Source organism: Penicillium psychrosexuale (genome assembly GCF_028828465.1).
Source record: "Penicillium psychrosexuale strain IBT 29551 chromosome Unknown utg000004l, whole genome shotgun sequence".
Classification (NCBI taxonomy): domain Eukaryota; kingdom Fungi; phylum Ascomycota; class Eurotiomycetes; order Eurotiales; family Aspergillaceae; genus Penicillium; species Penicillium psychrosexuale.
In genome coordinates this window covers 5209510-5227807 of record NW_026643189.1, presented here as the reverse complement: position 1 = coordinate 5227807, position 18298 = coordinate 5209510, and the positions used below count along the sequence as shown (strand labels likewise).

Below are 18298 nucleotides of genomic sequence, written 5' to 3'. Positions count from 1 at the left end.
CATTAATTTGACATGGTGAGTCAACTCAAACTCCTCCGATCTTCACCTTACTAACTAACAGCTTTAGTACCGACCTGGTTACTGGTCGGATGACCCAATGGATGGAATCCTAGGTGCCGGTATGGCGCGCCCGGGCGCCACGTCCCGTCGCTTCGATGAATACTATCGCTGCTACCCAGTGGCGATGCTTCCTGGTCCTGAAAGAGAGAATGTGAACCACGGTGGCAAGGTCATCATGCCTCCCAGCGCATTGGACAAGCTTACCCGACTTCACATTACTTATCCGATGTTGTTCGAGCTTCACAATGGTGCGAAAGAGAGGATGACGCATGCAGGTGTCCTTGAGTTTATTGCTGAAGAGGGGAAAATATATTTGCCATTCTGGGTGAGTAAGACAGACTCGTCAAGGTGTTGTAACTGTACTAAGACTCGGTTCGCTACAGCTGATGCAAACATTACTACTGGAACCTGGCGATCTTCTTCAAATCAAATCGACAGACCTCCCTCCTGGCCAGTTCATCAAACTCCAAGCACAGTCGACCTCCTTCCTCGATATTAGTGACCCGAAAGCTGTGCTAGAAAACGCCTTTCGGAATTTCTCATGCCTTTCCAAAGGCGATGTCTTCACTTTTTCATACAATGATCAAGTATATGAGATGGCAGTGCTGGAGACAAAACCTTCTGGGACTAAGAATGCTGTTTCCGTTCTAGAGACCGACTTGGAGGTTGATTTCGCCGCTCCGGTTGGATTCGAAGAACCACAGCGAACTAGCGGGACCAGCACACCCGGTAGCGTCATTAGCGGTGGGAAGCTTCCAGCTGGTGGACTTTTGCACCCCCATGGCACCATGGCACAATCGATCAACTACTCCGCCATTGCCCCCGAGGCCACCTCTGCTGCCACAGGTGCCCGTGCGGCATCATCCAACTTTTTGTCTGGAGGGCAGCGTCTGAACGCTAAAAAGGGCAGCAAGGCTCCGACTCCTAACCCTTCTACTCCTACCCCAGGTGCTTCAAGTTCCTCACATCCACTTCCAACCCGAAGAATCAACGGCCCGCAACCACTTCGACTCCCGTCCAATCAGCTCTTCTTCGGGTATGCAATCAAACCCGTTAAACCCCGTGATGAGAATGGTTTGGTTGTCCCAGATGACCAGCCTAAGTTCCAAGGAATTGGACAAACTTTGCGTGGGAAGCGAAAGGATCTGTCCGACTCTGCCACCCCCTCGGGGAGTGAAACTGAAGGCCAAAAGAGCAAGGAAAACACTAAAAAGTCCGACGGCGGGGGTCGAACTTTGGGAAAGCGCTAATGTCTGCAACGACCTATTTAAACCTACACTTTCACGATTCCCCTGGGCTTTTAGATAGTGGAAGTCTCTAGATTCCGCGGCGGGATTTCCTTCGAGGGCATAGCAAGGTTCAACGTGGGCGTTGGGGGAGTTTTTTTACTTTCACTTGAATACACAAAAGGCCTTGCAATAAACCCCACTATTTTCATGTTTCTCGTAGGCAGTCCCCCTCTCCGCGTTCTGGTCTTTGTTTTACAATCAGTGGTATTCATATGTAGTCATTCCGATTCTGCGGATATCGAGGACTCTTACAACACTCAAGGGTTGGAATGCTTCGGAACGATCAAGCATGCCTCCTATATATCTCTGCACGTGAATTAAACTGCAGGTAAGTTATGGTCCTGGTCACAAACGGCACGTTTAGTTCGGCTAGCGCGCACGGCTCTTGGCAAGCCGAGGATCGCCGTGCACAGGCCTGAAACTGGACCACACTATTGATCTCACACCAGATATTGGGGGTTGCATCATGGCGACAATACCTGAAACCAGTTTGGGAGCATTCATCAGACTGGCCCCGTCAGTCTATCTCCAAGACCCGCCCAACCCGAGCGAAAAGGCGGATAGGCCAGTGATATTCATTGCTTTTTGGATGAATGCGCCCCCGCGCGCTTTAGCAAAGTATGTGGTAGAGTACAGAGGGCTAGTACCATCAGCGCGAATTATCTTCGTCAGAAGCTCATCAAGTGACTTCATCTGGCGTCTGAGGGCCCAGACCCGGAGAGCCCGCGTCACCCCAGCCGTGGAAGCAATGCGCGGTCTAGTGACACCTGAGAATCCAGTATTTGTGCACTTGTTCTCGAATGGGGGCATGTCGAGCACAACACACCTATTGCAAGCCTGGAAGAATGCGACAGGGACCCCATTGCCCATGTCGGCAATGATTCTTGATAGCGCACCGGGCAGTCCGAGCCTACGAGCAGGACTCAAGGCTTTCTCATATGCGCTTCCGCGGATGTGGATTTTGCGGCTGCTTGGCAAAAGCTTTATTTTTGCTTTCTTGGTTCTTTTCAAGTTGATCCATTCGTTTTCTATGTTTCCGGATCCTATATCCCTTGCCCGGAGGCTCATCAATGATACCTCTTTGGTACGAGCGGCTAACTCGGACGGAACTCTCCGTCGTTGCTATATATACTCAGATACGGATGAGTTAGTGGACTGGCGCGATGTGGAATCTCATGCGGTAAACGCCGAGGCTGAGGGTTGGGCGGTGCGCCGTGAAGTGTTCAAGAACTCCCCTCATGTTGGACATATGAGAGTCGAGCCTGATCGGTATTGGGGCATTGTTCGAGGGTACTTGGGAGCTTTGATGTCGGTGTGATGAGCATTCCTTTGTCTTTCGGTTTTGCTTTGGCTTAAGGAAGACTAGAATGTTACATGATAGACATAGTGCTGTGCGACAAATATACACATCTGCTTGCCTCCATGCATAACTGTTTTTTTTTCTCCTTCACCAAGTCTTCTGCCCTTGAATATATAACCAGGAATTTCCTTCCAAATCTTTGAATGTCAATTGACTTCTGATTTAACCATGCAGCAAAGTTTCGCAATTCCATGGTCATTGGGATTGAATCACTATGACTGATATCTCAAGATCACCCGGGCAGATTTGTTAGAGCCAACAGTCTGAAAGGCCCGGAGCCAAGTTCCGCAACTCCCGTCTCAAGGACATCAACCATTGCAATATACCCTAGAATCAAAGATGACGACAGCCATGCATCATTATTTCGGCCCTCGTTTAACTGTTCCCGACTTGATCTATTCAAGTATTTTCCCATCTCAATCATCTTATTTCACTTGTCTTGGTGCTTGTCTGATATTGTGCAGGCCATTTCACAATAGACCTTGTTAAAGTACGTTTTGGCGCCCTTCGTTGGCCCCGTCGTACTCTGACCGAGCAAGATAGATCCTCTCATTATCATATCACTCTTGGAGACTTTTATTTGGTGTATTATTATTAACTAAACGCCACGATGTTCCAACACCAATCCCACCAGCCGAGCTACCTCGACACCATGGCGGAGAAAGACACCCGCTTCGCTCTTCCGGGATTCAACCGGCCGCTAGACTTTGCTCCGATGGAGAAAGACATCTATGGTATCGAAAGTCGGAGTATGTTTCCATCTGCGCTGGATGATAGAGATATCCAAGCAGGATACGTGGAGTAAGTGCAGAGTCCCCAAGACCCGAGAGGGGCTCAATGCTGAAACCCATCATCATAGCCTGCCCGTCGTGACCCTCCGTGAGATGCATATGGTAGAGTTCATGGAGCAACTGACCGATATTCATGGGTGGTGGAAAAAGGTCAGTCGTTTTCAATACAACCGATACTGATCATTCCGCTGAAATAGTTTCAGATCTTTGATCCCGCCACACAAGAGGAGTGGAAGAAGGCGGCCTTAAACAGCGGCAAAGACCTTACGCTGAACATGGTTGAGTGGATTATTGACGAGCTTCAATACAAAGCCATGATCTACGAGACCACAGATGTAGTCGCCCTTTACAACGGCGATGTCACCAAGTCCGACACAAATCTGCCTGATTCACTCTATCGTGAAATGCAATCCCAGTTCGAGGTCCTAGAGTACGATTTGGGAGAAATGCAGTACTACCATCCAGGACGTCTAAGCCAACAGCGTGACCTCATTTCCATGGCATTGTATCCGCTCATTTACGGCAAGTCCCGTATTCTTACCGACAGGATCATTGGGGTCGAGGACTGCCTCAAGTTCGCCGGCAAGGGTGAAGTGATCCCAATCCCAAAAGATACCGGAATAACCAGAGAAGATATTGCCTGGCGCGTCTTGGCCCGGGCAGACATCAAGGTCCGGCCCTATAGCCGGAAATACCAGCTTCTCCCTTCAGACTGGGCACTCGGCGATGATGGACAATGGCACATAGCCACATACATCAACAATCTGCATCCAATCAAACACCGGGGCCTCTACAATCTCTTGGAGCGGATTTTCAATTGTCTCGTTCCGCAGTGGAACGCAACTTTGACTCCCCTCAAGGACATGCTCCATTCCCGTGCCCGAATGGAGTACCACAAGGCGGAATATTACCCAGTCCCAGCGGAAATCGCTGCCCAGGCACCTAAGATTCAACTAAAAGAGGCGCAGAGTGAGTTTGACGAGCGCATGGAGAAGTGGAGAATGCAGAACTGCCGTGCCATCCAACCCGACGCAGGCAAGTTCATTCCCTGGGCAGTCCCACCCTGGTTGATGGACAAACTGCCCGAGGACCTGCCCAGTCCCGTTCGGATCGAACGGGGTGTCGATATCAACCGGGACTACAAGGACCATGGACTGCAGGTGATCACACGTGTGTTAGGCTTTGATCTAACTCCGGAGAATCCGACTTTCACGACAGACTGGCATGTCGAGGGCTCGATGGTGAGTTCAAAAGCTTCGCTAACCAAACAGTACTTGATAATAACAAAACGATAAACCAGAACGAGCACATCTGCGCCGCAGCATTCATACCATACGAGCACAACAACATAACGGACCCGTCCATGCAATTCCGCAACATGGCAGAGTCCGACACGCTCAGAGAAATCGAGCACGAGCCAAACGACTTTATCTGGCTGAAACAAATCTACGGTTTGGAAAACGGCGAGCCGGCCATCCAATACCCAGGTTCGATCTGCGCCAACACAGGCCGAGTGGTCATGTACCCGAGCAATGTAGAACACAGGTTCACAAACTTCGAGTTGAAGGACAAGACTAAGCCTGGGCGTACGCGCGCCGTGGTGTTTTTCCTTGTCGATCCTAATATGCGTATCATCTCCACGGCCAATATCCCGCCGCAGCGTGTGGATTGGACTAAGGAGTTTCCGGCTGGGGCAGATGTCAAGGAAGGTTTGAAAGATCTGGCGCTTGATAATAAGAAAAACAAGGGAGATATGCCTATGAATCTGGAGGAGGCTTTGGAAACGAGAGTCAAAGTGTTGGACGAGCTCGAGCAGTTTACTCGCTATCAGCATGTGGCTTTTGAGTCAAATGTTCTGATGCTTTAATGTGGTCTTCCTTTTTCTTTTCTTCTTTTCCTCTGGTTTTTTTTTATAATCAATTTTGTTTTTTTTCGAGGGCCACTGCCGAGCTGTTTCTGTCGCTCGAAGGTGATGTGGTAGCTGCAGCTACATGCTACTAAAATGAATAATTAGGTAAAGATGATATTAAATCGCCGCGCTATGCCATTCATTCGTAAAACCAAAGTATGCACATGTCCCATTTTGATTACCCCAAACTCCAATCGACCCAAAGCTATGTCCAGGGCTCAACGTCCCTTCATCTCAGGGAACTCATCATCAAGCTTCAGACGAGCCGTAACGTTCATACTCATAAGTTCTTGGATGAGAAGTTTGGCGGCATATGGGATGACCATCTTCACAACGGAACGAGACGACTTGCACCCAGGACACCAGTTCAAGTAGCCCATGAAACCACACTTTTCACAAACATCCACCTCGTGGCGATCAGACGAGATCATGAGGCGCTCCAGCAGTAGCTGACTAGTACCGTACGCAATCAAACAATCACGTTCCATCTCACCGAGACGCAGACCTCCGTTACGCGAACGACCCTCGGTAGGCTGGCGAGTGAGAGTAGCAGTAGGGCCTTTGGCACGTGCGTGCATCTTGTCTTGAACCATGTGCTTCAGTTTCTGGTAGTAGATGGGACCGGTGAAGACGTAGAAAGGCAGAGCCTCACCGGTGATACCGGAAGTGAGATAGTCCTTGCCACCATAGCTGAAGCCTTTGTCGATCAGGATCTGGGACATTTCTTCGACGGGGCTGCCGCCGAAACAGGTACCGTAGCCGTGTTGGCCGGACAGAACACCTGCTTTACCGGCGACCAGCTCCAGCATCTTTCCGACTGTCATTCGAGAGGGGAAACCGTGGGGGTTCATGATAATGTCAGGGTTAATGCCTTGGTCCGAGAAGGGCATGTCCGCCTGGTCTGCAATGATTCCAACAACACCCTTCTGTCCGTGGCGAGAAGAGAACTTGTCGCCGACCTCAGGGCGACGGGTTTGTCGGGTCAGGACCTTGATTAGTTGCGTCTCGCCTTCGGTAGCAGATAACATGACCTTGTCTATGTAGGAAGGATCTGGCAGCTTGTAGTTCATGGGAGCCTCGATAACATCTCCGCCGCCAATGTCGGAGCCGGGGAATCCCAAGGAATTTTGTACCCTGGGCGTGACCTTATTTATATAGCTTTCGCCGTTATTGACCATTTCGCCAACTGCAGCCAGACCATCAGACTCAAGAAGCGCGTGCTTGCGGATTGGAACGCCATTCTCGTATGTCGGTCCTTTGAGGGAATCCTTGGCTCCGTTGGGGTAACTCTTCAGCGTCGTGACGTACTTGCGGAAGACCTGACAACGTCCAAAGCCACGGTCCACTGATCCCTTGTTCAAGACCAGAGCATCCTCAATATCGTAGCCAGAATAACTCATCACGGCAACAGTCGCATTCTGCCCCGCAGGTAGTTGGTCATATTTTGTCAGCTCAATGGTTCGTGATTTAACCATGGGCTTTTGTGGGTAGACCATGAGGTAAAGAATGGAATCAATTCGCTGGAATTGATTGGAAGCAATAGCGCCAATGGCTTGCTTACCCATGGCACATTGGTAGGTATTACGTGGGGACTGGTTGTGGTGAGGATAGGGGATCAAACCGGCAACAGCTCCAAGGACTGTGAAGGGTTCAATCTCAAGATGGGTGTGAGTATTTGAGATGTCCTTCTCGTAGATGGCGATGTAGGAGTCATTCTCCTCGTTCACGTCGAGGTATTCAACGAGCCCTTGCGCGAGGAAGTCGTCGAACTCCATTTCTCCATCACGCAGCTTCTCGAGATGCTGAACACTGACAAGAGATTTGCCATTCTCCACAACAATGAGAGGTCTGCAGATACGTCCATCATCAGTGGCGACATGGACGGCTCGCTGATGGTGATTGATGTAAATGCTGACAAATTCCGAAACCCGGCCCATGCGGCGCAGTCTTCGGAAAGCATTGAGGAAGGACTTGGGGCGTCTGGTCAGACCAGTCGGTGTACCGTTGATAGAAATCGTGTAAGCACCCCGAGCATAGAGCTGCTGTCCACCAACACTCGATATGTCTTCGACGCCGAGCATGAATATCAAGTTTCGCACCGGTCCTTCTTCATCGTTGGTCGTGATATGCGTCATGAGGGCCAAGTTCTTGACCAAACCACATGCCTCACCTTCGGGGGTATCTGCAGGGCACAACATTCCGAACTGGGACGGCTGCAAGGCACGAGGACCACTGACTTTACGAGTCTTTTCGAACTGACTGCTAATACGGGTCATCATACCGAGAGCTGCAATGTAACTCAATCGGCTGAGAACGTGAGTGACACCGGCACGCTCCATGCGGAAACGCTTCAAGCTCCAGTTTCCTGTGGAGATGGCTCGGTTCATACCCTGAGTAATATGATTTCCATGCATAGTCACGATAGTCCAAGCATCGAACTGCTCGGCCCGATTGCGTTTGTTCAGGACTTTGTCGATGTTCATCTTGATATCGAAACAGAATTTCTTGAACAGATCTTCAAAAAGAAGGGCCAACATCTGACCCGCCAGCTCCAGTCGTTTGTTTCCAAGATAATCACGGTCATCTACTAGGGCCGGGTCACTCTTTGCCATCAGAACGCGACGAGCCATGTGAGCAACGTAGATAGCCTTGGGTCGGAAGTTCATGTCTTTGACCTCAATATGAGAAATAATAACAGATGCGATGGCCTCAACTGCCTCTTGAACGTGAGTCTTGCGATAAGCGGCTTGTTTGCGGTTGATCTTGATGCGACAGCCGATCCACTCGAGGGCTTGTTGCTGAGTGTAAACATCGACGTTGATTGCCTCTTCGAAATTTATAGCAAAATCATCTTGATACAGACTATCGTCACCAGTAACCATTTGCATCATTTCCTTGTCGGTATGAATGCCCATGGCCTTGAGCAAAATGACGATCGGGATGTCTTCATTGAGTACGTTGTGCTTGACGTAGAGTCTGCCTTTTTTCGAGACGATGTAACTCTTAGACTTACGCTCGTTTGAGGAACTGTGGATGTTAGGGATAGCAAAATAAGAAAGGTCCAACATGGGACATACCTGGTAACCGAGGCCTGAACGATATCTTTTTTTGGGTCGGTTTCCACAATAATTCTGTTTTTACTCAATTGTTCTTGTACAAGAATGACCTTTTCTGTTCCGTTCACGACGAAGTAACCACCGGGGTCAAGGGGACATTCATTGAGGACGCTTATTTGAGCAGGCGTTTTATTCGACAGCACACATTTAGAACTGCGGAGCATGATCGGAATTCTTCCGATGGGGACTGCTCGTCGGATAACCCTTTGCCGGCCACGGACATACTCAAAGTCAACGAGAATGGGTGCAGCGTATGTAGTGTCTCGTAGCCTGCACTCTTGCGGCGTGATCGTGGATTCGAAATCAATTCCACCATCGCCTTGCTCGTCGGCTCGTCGAGGGGAGGCAACGTAGATATCGGTAAACTTGATGTAGAAGTTGTGGTCCACATCACTTCGAATCGTGGAGCTTGACTCGACAATTTTTTTCATTTGCACCTCCACGAAGTAGTTGTAGGAGTCAAGATGCTGCTTCACCAGCCCTTTGACCTTGAGGAATGCCGGTAGCAGGTTCCATTTGTCCCTGGCAGTATCGATAGGGTCTGTGAGCCCTTTATTGTAGTAAAACGGTTCCAAAAGTGCATCGAATGGATCTCTAGCCTTGAAATTCGAAGCTGGTTCAACCTTTCCCGGCACGGGATGTTGGTGAGGCTCAGGAACAGCGTTGGACACGGACGGGCGCTTGCTTTTCGTGGAGTCAGTCGCCGAGTGGTTTCCGGCCTGGTCAAGTAGCAGGGAAGTTAGTATAGCCATCAGAAGTTGCGACGGAAAAAAAGTTTTGTTACCTCTGAAGGACGTCGCGGTCGACTGGCCGCAGAGGGCTGTGGCCTCTTGCGCGGGGGCATTTTGGCTAGACAGCTGGGGTTCAGAGAAAGCGATCAAGAAATATATCCCAATCAAACCACTCTGTTGTCCAAAAAGAAGCTCGCAAGATGGATTCTCATGGAGGGGAAAGATTTGAGTAATTTGGAGATGGCTTAATAAGCCGCGGGCTGGAGCTGATAGTTGCCTGAGGCATTGATCGATAACAGTATCCATTTATGTCTTTTGGGGGTTTCATATACTAGAGGGATAAGTACATATTAGCTATAGAAGTGTCATATGAGCGGGAATAATAACATGAAGTAGGCTTGCCGGGCTTATCACTCGGCGACGGGACAACATACATTAACCTTATAGATGACTTTTCGATGTGTAACCAGGGATAGCCATTGAAGATTCCGGACATGCCTGTTAATTTGACTGAAGTGAGATTTGAAGCTCTCTTGTTCCCATTTGATGACTATTTGGGAGGGATGTAGCTGCAATTGTGGAAACTTTTGTATAGTAACGAGGCAGAAATTCGTGATCTCCAATATATATATTGAGACGACCTTGGTACATCATTCCAGAATGAAAACTGAAAATAGGGGTAGGGCAAAAGAAAAGGGCATCCCCGAGTACTCTATCCGTTATTGAATACTTAATCTATATGAATCTGTAGTTAGATCCATCTTATCAAGTAACGGTACAAAATCGAAGGCCCGGAGCATACTAGCCTTAACTCCGAGGCAGTCTTGGAGAAGCAGATCTTGGGCTATCCACTAAACGTGAACTGATTTAAAGAATGATTCATATTAGTCTCACTACTCAAATGCATGGAGCTGTCCAGGGCTAGATTTACGAGAGCCAGGTTGTCAAAGGTTTGTCCATTGACATGGTATGTAGTACATGTGGGTCTTGCGCATGCAGGCCACCCCCGGACATTTACGCCTGCACGGACAAATGATCAGAATTGACTTGGTTCTGCTTAAGAGAGACGATCTACAGCAGTGCTTGGTATAGATAACAACACCAGATAGTAAAGAAGCGGTCACGTAGAAGACAACGTGGAAAAGAGGCTTCCACCGCAGATACCAAGCGCAAGGCATTCCGTCCACAGAATACGGAGTACTGTGATTATTATTAGTACCCATAGTTGCACCGCTTCTGTGGCATATGATTTATCGAGTACTGGAACATTCGGTCCTTCATGTGCGATGTATTATTATTTTTTGATGCCTGTGGCGAAATAAGTTTGACCGTAACTTCAAAATTGCCACCCTTCGCTTCACGGGCACAAGATTGCACGCAATATTGCCTTTTCCGGAGGGAATTCCCATATTTCTGATCCAATGCATGAAGCTATCAGCGCCATGAGTAGTCTAATGTATCTGTCATAGTACTTGAGGATGGTATTCATCGCTGTAGCAAAAGGAAGGTAGAAATATGCAATGCCGTCCACACGTGGTTGGTCAGACAGGGGTCATCTTTGCCATCCGATATATTCTATGTACTCCGTACTCCATACAGTATCCTCCGAGGAGACAATCCCGACGAAAGCATTAGCAATGTTATCGACCGGGGTATATCCGTTATCAATAGCCTAGAAGGCCTATTGTAGGGCTTTTTCCTGCAGGGGTTGGTTGGACAGAGGGGGCGGAGACCACTTTCTGGCTAGGGAGTTTCAGATATTATTTGCACAGGTACTTTTGGAAGCAGAATCATAGTGACTTCTACTAAGACTATTTTACGAATGATTTTGAATTGTGATTCGTGATTTCAAAACCGAGGCAGCCAGTCAATTTAGGGGGGTGAGTCAGGCGTCGGGCATGAAAGAAAGTACATAATTAAAACTGGTGCAATTTTGGGCGTCAATAAGTGGGTTTCGAGGCTCAAGCCTGCGATTAGTGGGTATTACGAGTGCAATCATAGTGACTATTGGATGCTAGGAGACTAGGACCATATCTATAAGTAAGTACTCCGTAGCTAGCACACTAATCGGTACTCCGTACGGAGTAGTTCGCGCACAGTTGGGGAGTTCGGTGTACCGAGGTTTTACTCCGTATCACTTGGACAGCACAGACCGTAGCGAGTACTCAGCTCAGATCGAAAACCATAATAATCCATCGGGATTCTAAACAGATAGTACATACATCGATAGATAGAGGGGAAAAAGTGGTCCATGATTGGCGATCTCTCCGATGTGTGAATAAATAATAAAGACGACTGGGGTTTGGAGCATCCCCGCTCCATCGGTATGCTTGTTATTTGGTGGATCAGGGGCTTCAAGCGACGCGGGATCAGCGCTGGTGGCACTTACACCGCTTGTCCTGACGTTTAGGGGAGCCTGTGAAGATTGTGATATGGGGAAGTTTAAAAACAGATTTCGATGTGTTCGAGAAATTCCAGAAGTATAAAAGAACCTTGGATTGGCTGAAAAGGAAAAGGAAAAAAGGAGCCATTGGCACAGACCCGTGGAACGAGAACAAAGAAAAGGGAATTAACCCATGGACGAGGAACTAACCGTTTTTCCATGGAGCCCCTATTTTTTCTTTCTTCCATTCTGATATTGGGATATACTACCCCAACATAACTATACGGGTAATCCCTATATCTTCCAATACTTCATACAACCTACCCAGGATTCAGGTACGGATCAGGTACGGATCAGGTACGGAGTATAGGCGCCTAATCATTCTAGATGGCGATCTGTTATCACATCTTCGGGCACTTGGGTCCCATCAGTTCTCCACAAGTATTCAAGAGGGGCCAAATGCACCTGCAGCTGCCACGCTCTACCAGTGCATTCCACCTTCCCCTCCTTACGGTATCCTAGCACAATGGTTCTCTCGTGTATAGCCCAGGTTGTCCCCGGTCCACCATGAAATTGACCATTCGTAGCCTCTTCAAGGCCTCGCGGGAGCTATAGCCCATTGACTACCCCGGGCTCTTCCCGGGACAAAAGCGCCCAGGTCGTACAGACAACAGAGGCTCTCCAATCAATGGAACCCGATCAATTCCCGAGTAAGTGCTGGCCGATCATCTGCTGTGGTCAAGTTGTGGTCGGCAACATACTATAGTTGAAGTATACACAACGTGTATGGATTTGCAACCAACCCATATTATATAACCTCGAGAATACACTACGTAAATAATGTAAGATCGAAAGATTGAAAAGATCACTGCCAAACTTCTGACTAAAACAAAAAAGAAAAAAAGAAGCAGAAACAAATCGAAAGAAAAGAAAGAAAAAAAAAAAAGAAAACTAGAGCACAGTCATCTCCTAAAAGGATATCCCCGCTCTGATCTGGACTCCCAGCCATTTTCTCCCCCTCTTCCTCTTCTTCTCTTTTCCTCCCTTACCAAATCCCTTTTGTACAACAGTTTTGTATCTTTCGTTTGGGTCATTGTTAGGTTGTATTTCCTCACGCGACACGCTCGTTTCGCCCGCGCCTCGATCCCTCGGTGTTCGCTAAATCGGAGCGGTAAGAGGAGCTTTATCCCACTCTGCAACTCCCTGCTGATCTCCGCACCGTCAGGTACACACGATATTCCCGCTCGACATTGCCCATAGATGACTTGCGCAGCTTCAAATCGCATAGCAATTCTCCCATCAACCGGATTTGACTCCTCTCGAGGCGTTCATTGTGTGAGTTAGGCCCTTTTTGCGAGCGCAGATCTTCTCCGCCTGGTCAACCCCTCAGCCCCTCTCTCGACTTCCCCTTGCTTGAGACGCCGACGACACACACACCGCCAGCCCACCCTTCCCTACCGTTCGGATATTTCCCCGGCCCCCGGAGCACGTCGCATCACAATATCTGGGGCTGGGAGTAATTGCTTCCCCGGAGAAGCTCCCTAAAAACACCGTTTTTCGGCGTCAACAAATTCCTATATTTGCTGACCGGTGGTTGTATAGTTGAACAATTCGGCCTGTCCACGATGGCCTTCAAGCACGGGCTGAGTGAACGCCTCGACGAGCTGCGCTTCCCATCCCCACGATCCCCACCTTCGGAGTCTGCGTTCCCTGGGTACACTTCTCTTTCCCCGGGTCATTCAAACTTTGGATCGGGATTCTCGTCTCGCCCAGCTAGTGATGTTCGAGCGAACCTGCAGCGTCGGTTTACGACTGATTCGAGCAAGTTGTCGTCATGGAATTATTTGAATCCAAGCTCGGGATCCGGCTCGAGCTCTGGCTCTGGTTCGGGTCAGATGCAAGATCCTGTGGATTTATTGTCTTCGGTAAGATTCAGATTTCTTTTTGAGTTAGCCATTATCCCTATGCATTGAACTTTCGTATCGATCTCGTTTCCATTGAATGGTTGGCGATGAGTGGGGTTGTGTGAATTGATGTGCTGGTTGTTCAGCCTCTGTATGATTCTTTGAGATCAAGTTCTGTCAGCGTCTGGCATGTCACACTACCTTGCAGCTTGAAGTTGACGAGAATTCACTGCCATTCATCCCCGCGATTCATCCCCACCATTCATTCCCCGCGATTCATCTACTGCTATTCATCCACTGCTATTCATCATTCTTATCTCCTTCATTCAATTGCCCATTGTTTCCTATTCATCAGTTTCCTTTATGCGTCAGGCAAACTCGCCGAGGTGATTGATACGATTGATGCGATTGTCGCTTATTGATGGTTCAACTCCGTCCATTCTGAGCCTATTCAGACTTCAAATCGAGTCTTGCTGCTAGGCTGCGATCCGGTCAGGGTTGGTATAAGAACTACAGCTTCAGACTTCCCCTTTCGCTTCTTCTTTTACTTCACCTCATAACTTTCGCATCTGTTTCATACCCTCGAATCCGAGAACGCTCGCTGCCTGTGCTACTTTATTTGCCGTTAATTTCGCGTCACATTCACGTTACTTTTTTGATTACGTCGTGCGTTCGGTTGGTATTCCTCTTGCTTGTTCTGTGTGTCTACGGAGATATCTATTCTATGCCCTTTCAAGTGTCTTCTCTACGTTTTTTGTGCAATTCTGACAAGTTTTGGACTTCCACTTTTCTCTCACTTCGTTCAAACTGATATCTTTCCCAAACTTCCTCCCCTCTTCCTCGTTCTTTTGCTTGAATACATCATTCTGGAAACCATATCTGACTTCTTCAACAGTTCGAGAAAAAAAGACAGCACATTGAGTACATGCGTGAACAGAAACGCCGTTTCGAAGAGGATATGAAAATCCTCGACCTTCAGCACGCTCGCGAGAAACTGGAGATGGACCAGCTCGCTCGGGACTTGGCACAGGCTGGTATCTCTGGTCCAGTCAGTGAGCCAACCACCCCGCCTGAGTACCGTGATACTACTGTGTCGAGCGCCTTTAGCCGCCCTGCTCGTTTCTCCACCTCGAGCGTGACCTCTTCACCCGGATTTTTCAATGCTTTTGCTGCTTCAACCTTGACTTCCCCCCCACCTACTTCCCAACCTGCTCAGCCGTCGATTGACCGATTTGCCGGACACTCTGTGCCCGGTTCACGCCGAAACTCCGAGAAGGACGACTTCCTTGCCGATCCTACTTCTCCCTTCCGATCAGGCCCATCGTAAGTGGAAACCCCATCTTTCGTGTTGTGGTATCCAGGGCCTAGCTAATAATTATTTAGTGCTGTTCACCGATACTCGCTGCCCTCCGGCAACCCAAATGGCCAGTCTCATCGCTCCAGCATGTCCGGTTTAAATGGATCACGCCTTGACACCTTCAACGTTCCCAAATACCTTTTCCCCAGTGAGGAGGACAAGCCTCAAAACCATCTGAGGGAGCTTGAACGCTTGTCGACTCCTGACATCAAGAGTTACATCAAGTTGACCGAACCTGATGACAAATTCCCAACCCTGTCCCGTCGTGGTGACTCAAACATGGTAAGTTTCTTATAATTGAACACAAAACATCCCGAATCCTAATCATTTACTTAGTTGTCGGCAAACCCTGATGCCCATGATCTCGCCAACCCTCGTTCTCCAGGCTCGGAGCATTATTCCAACCACAGTCGGCACCGGTCGTCTCACCAGAGCATGCCGCAGAATATTCACAACTTTGGGCGTCTGGAACAGCTGGGAAGCCACCATAACGAGGATCACGGCAGCTTTGTCCAAACCCCACGCCACAGTGCACGTCGTTCCATGGGAAGCCAGATGACCTTCCACGATGACCGCCATGATGAGATAGCAACCCCTGTTGCCTCGAGCCGTCCAAATGCTTTGCAGTCATCATACTCAACTAATGATCTGCCTACTATCAAGGGAAATGGAGCTGGCAAAGCAGTTACTCCCCCGAAGACTCAAATTGAGCACATGCATCACCACAATACCAGTATGGGGCGCATTCCCCAGAGTGGTGTGAACAACCAGGTTAAAGCCGAGTTCGATGAGACCGACTTCTATGGTAATCAATCGAATTTGCACGCGAGCGCCCCTCCCTTCGGGCCTCAGATCAATACGGCTCCATCTACCCACCACGTTCCTAGCTCGGTTGTTCAAATGGGATTGCCATTCCAAGTGCCTGCGGTTCCTGCCTTCAATTATGGAATGCAGGGCTATGTCGGCCAAGCAACCCCGATCAACGGTCATATGCAAAACTTCGGAGGAGCTTCCGCCTACAACAATGCCTACCCCAGCTATGGTCCTGGGTTCCGCTTTAATGAACCTGCAGCCCGAGGCACCATGGCTCAGCGTCGCCAAGAGAATGATGCGACCCAGCTCACTCGTTTCGGCAATTACCCTTTGGAGCATTACAAGGGTGAGTTGTACAGCCTCTGCAAGGACCAGCATGGTTGCCGATACTTGCAGCGCAAGTTGGAGGAACGTAACCCGGAGCACGTGGAGCTGATTTTCAGTGAGACTTACATGCATGTCATTGAGCTCATGACCGGTATGAAACATTTACCCCTTGCACCCTAACCCCATTGTCGTTACTGACTTTCATCCTCGAACAGATCCATTTGGCAATTATCTTTGCCAGAAATTGCTCGAATACTCCAATGACGAACAACGCACTGCTTTGATTGACAATGCTGCCCCTGAGTTGGTTAAAATTGCCCTGAATCAGCATGGTACTCGTGCACTGCAGAAGATGATTGAATTTATCTCGACCCCGCAGCAGACTCAGACAGTTATCAATGCATTGCAGTATCATGTCGTTGATCTGGTGCAGGATCTGAATGGTAACCACGTTATTCAGAAATGCCTCAACCGCCTCACTCCCGAGGATGCCGAGTTCATTTACGAAGCTGTCGGAGGCAATTGTGTAGTTGTCGGTACTCATCGCCATGGATGTTGTGTTCTTCAGCGTTGCATTGATCATGCTTCGGGGCATCAAAAGGCTCGTCTGATTTCGCAGATTACCTCGCACTCGTTCGCTTTGGTCCAGGATCCCTTCGGAAATTATGTTGTGCAATACATTCTGGACCTTGCGGAGCCTAGCTTCACCAACCCGTTGTGTGCTACCTTTGGAGGCAACATCCCTCAGCTGTCCAAGCAAAAGTTCAGCTCCAATGTGATCGAGAAATGCCTCCGGACTGCTGATAACTACATGAAGCGCGAGATGATTGATGAATTCTTAATGGGCAATGAGCTCGAAAAGATGCTGCGTGATTCATTTGCGAACTATGTTGTCCAGACTGCCATGGACTTCTGTGACCTCGACACCCGCAACCGCATTGTGGAGGCTGTTCGTCCTATTCTCCCATCCATCCGTCAAACTCCTCATGGTCGTCGTATTGCTGGCAAGATTATGGCTGCGGATACCAACAGCCGCAGCAATGGTAGCAGTGCTACTACCAGCGGCCAGGTCACCCCCAATGAGTTGAGCAGCAGCACACAGATCCCCAAGGCCTTGCTGCAGAAGCCCTTCGCATACCACCAAGGTGGTACCCAGAGTACTCAGTCTTCGAGCTCATCCGGCGGATACAGCAGCCAGACCTACGTACCTCAATCCTCCCAGAGCTCTGTCTCTAACACTCCTTCTGGACAAAGTGACACCTCGTCTGTTTACACTGCGCCCACTCCTCAGCTGTCCGCAAAGTCTGGACCGCAGCAAGTCCAGAACTACTTCTGATTGGGTCTGGGATACCCACATCAGTGCTTGTCTTTCACAACCCCAGTGTACCCATAGTGAGACGATGCGACGAAACATTTCTTTTTTTTTTTCTCTTCACGATTTTACGGTTACTTTTTACACTGTCATCGAACTGGGCCTACATCAACTGCACATGCCATGATCATTTATCCCATGATTTACCACACTTGCGTTTTACTGCATACACCTTTGAAGCAATGTGCCATGATCATTGCATTTGGCCATGTTGCATACTGCATTTTCATGAAGCGACCCGTGCATGATGCAGAGCTCGTTGGAACTATGTTCCTCTGCTCCCTGTGTTTCGCAACATCTTGTATTTCTTGTTTTCCCATTCCCCCTATTTTCCCCAATTGCCTTTCATACCTAGGTCTTGAGGATATCTGGCAATAGTTGGATCGTTCCTCGGACCAATCTGGTACTCCATTGCCTTAATTTGAGGACTGGTTCGTTTGGCTTGGGTTGTCTTTCTTTCTTTTTTTCCTTTTTCGCTTCCACATTGTGATTTTCAACTCTTATTTTTTACCCATTCATCGTTGTACTTTTGCGCTTTGCTCTTTTCGAACTGCGTTTTGTGTCGTGCCCATCCTTCACATTGGTTCATTGTCGCATACAAGCTGAGCCGAGCATGGATATTACAATGAGTCTGGAGCCTTTGTTCATTGATGACCTTGGTTGTTTTCCGGCCAGCTTATTGCTTCTTCAGATTGATGATAGGTGCCATTTGGTCCTCGGACCAGATATTCGTCATGCATGATCCTGCACACAGTTTTTGCATGTATTTTAGCAACGGAAAGCTGAAATAAGTTTTCATACAATTTTCTCAATTTCCAACTCTAGTAGATTTCTATTTCTTTATCTTCGTAGTTCATTTAAGTTTCCGAGGTTGTCAACTCTGCAG

At 48.7% G+C, this 18298-nt stretch overlaps 5 protein-coding genes across 5 annotated transcripts; 4 read left to right on the top strand and 1 right to left on the bottom strand.

The window, feature by feature from the left end:
• Positions 1 to 12: 12 nt before the first annotated feature.
• On the top strand, positions 13 to 1310 carry N7518_007874 (polyubiquitin-binding protein UFD1; the record flags this gene model as incomplete). Its single annotated transcript, XM_057188801.1, has 3 exons — positions 13 to 15; positions 68 to 385; positions 444 to 1310. The coding sequence occupies 3 exons, from the start codon at positions 13 to 15 to the stop codon at positions 1308 to 1310; spliced, it is 1188 nt and encodes a 395-aa protein (XP_057040504.1).
• A 505-nt stretch (positions 1311 to 1815) lies between these two features.
• N7518_007873 (TMEM53 family protein) lies at positions 1816 to 2667 on the top strand (the record flags this gene model as incomplete). Its single annotated transcript, XM_057188800.1, has 1 exon — positions 1816 to 2667. One exon carries the CDS (start codon positions 1816 to 1818, stop codon positions 2665 to 2667), a length of 852 nt encoding a protein of 283 aa, XP_057040503.1.
• A 652-nt stretch (positions 2668 to 3319) lies between these two features.
• On the top strand, positions 3320 to 5367 carry N7518_007872 (DUF4246 domain-containing protein; the record flags this gene model as incomplete). The annotated part of the gene is made up of 4 exons (XM_057188799.1): positions 3320 to 3510; positions 3569 to 3650; positions 3704 to 4741; positions 4801 to 5367. The coding sequence occupies 4 exons, from the start codon at positions 3320 to 3322 to the stop codon at positions 5365 to 5367; spliced, it is 1878 nt and encodes a 625-aa protein (XP_057040502.1).
• A 260-nt stretch (positions 5368 to 5627) lies between these two features.
• N7518_007871 (DNA-directed RNA polymerase III core subunit RET1) lies at positions 5628 to 9369 on the bottom strand (the record flags this gene model as incomplete). Its single annotated transcript, XM_057188798.1, has 3 exons — positions 5628 to 8436; positions 8487 to 9244; positions 9310 to 9369. The coding sequence occupies 3 exons, from the start codon at positions 9367 to 9369 to the stop codon at positions 5628 to 5630; spliced, it is 3627 nt and encodes a 1208-aa protein (XP_057040501.1).
• A 3895-nt stretch (positions 9370 to 13264) lies between these two features.
• Positions 13265 to 17376, top strand: N7518_007870 (uncharacterized protein; the record flags this gene model as incomplete). Its single annotated transcript, XM_057188797.1, has 5 exons — positions 13265 to 13564; positions 14439 to 14866; positions 14927 to 15182; positions 15237 to 16191; positions 16256 to 17376. The coding sequence occupies 5 exons, from the start codon at positions 13265 to 13267 to the stop codon at positions 17374 to 17376; spliced, it is 3060 nt and encodes a 1019-aa protein (XP_057040500.1).
• Positions 17377 to 18298: the final 922 nt, after the last annotated feature.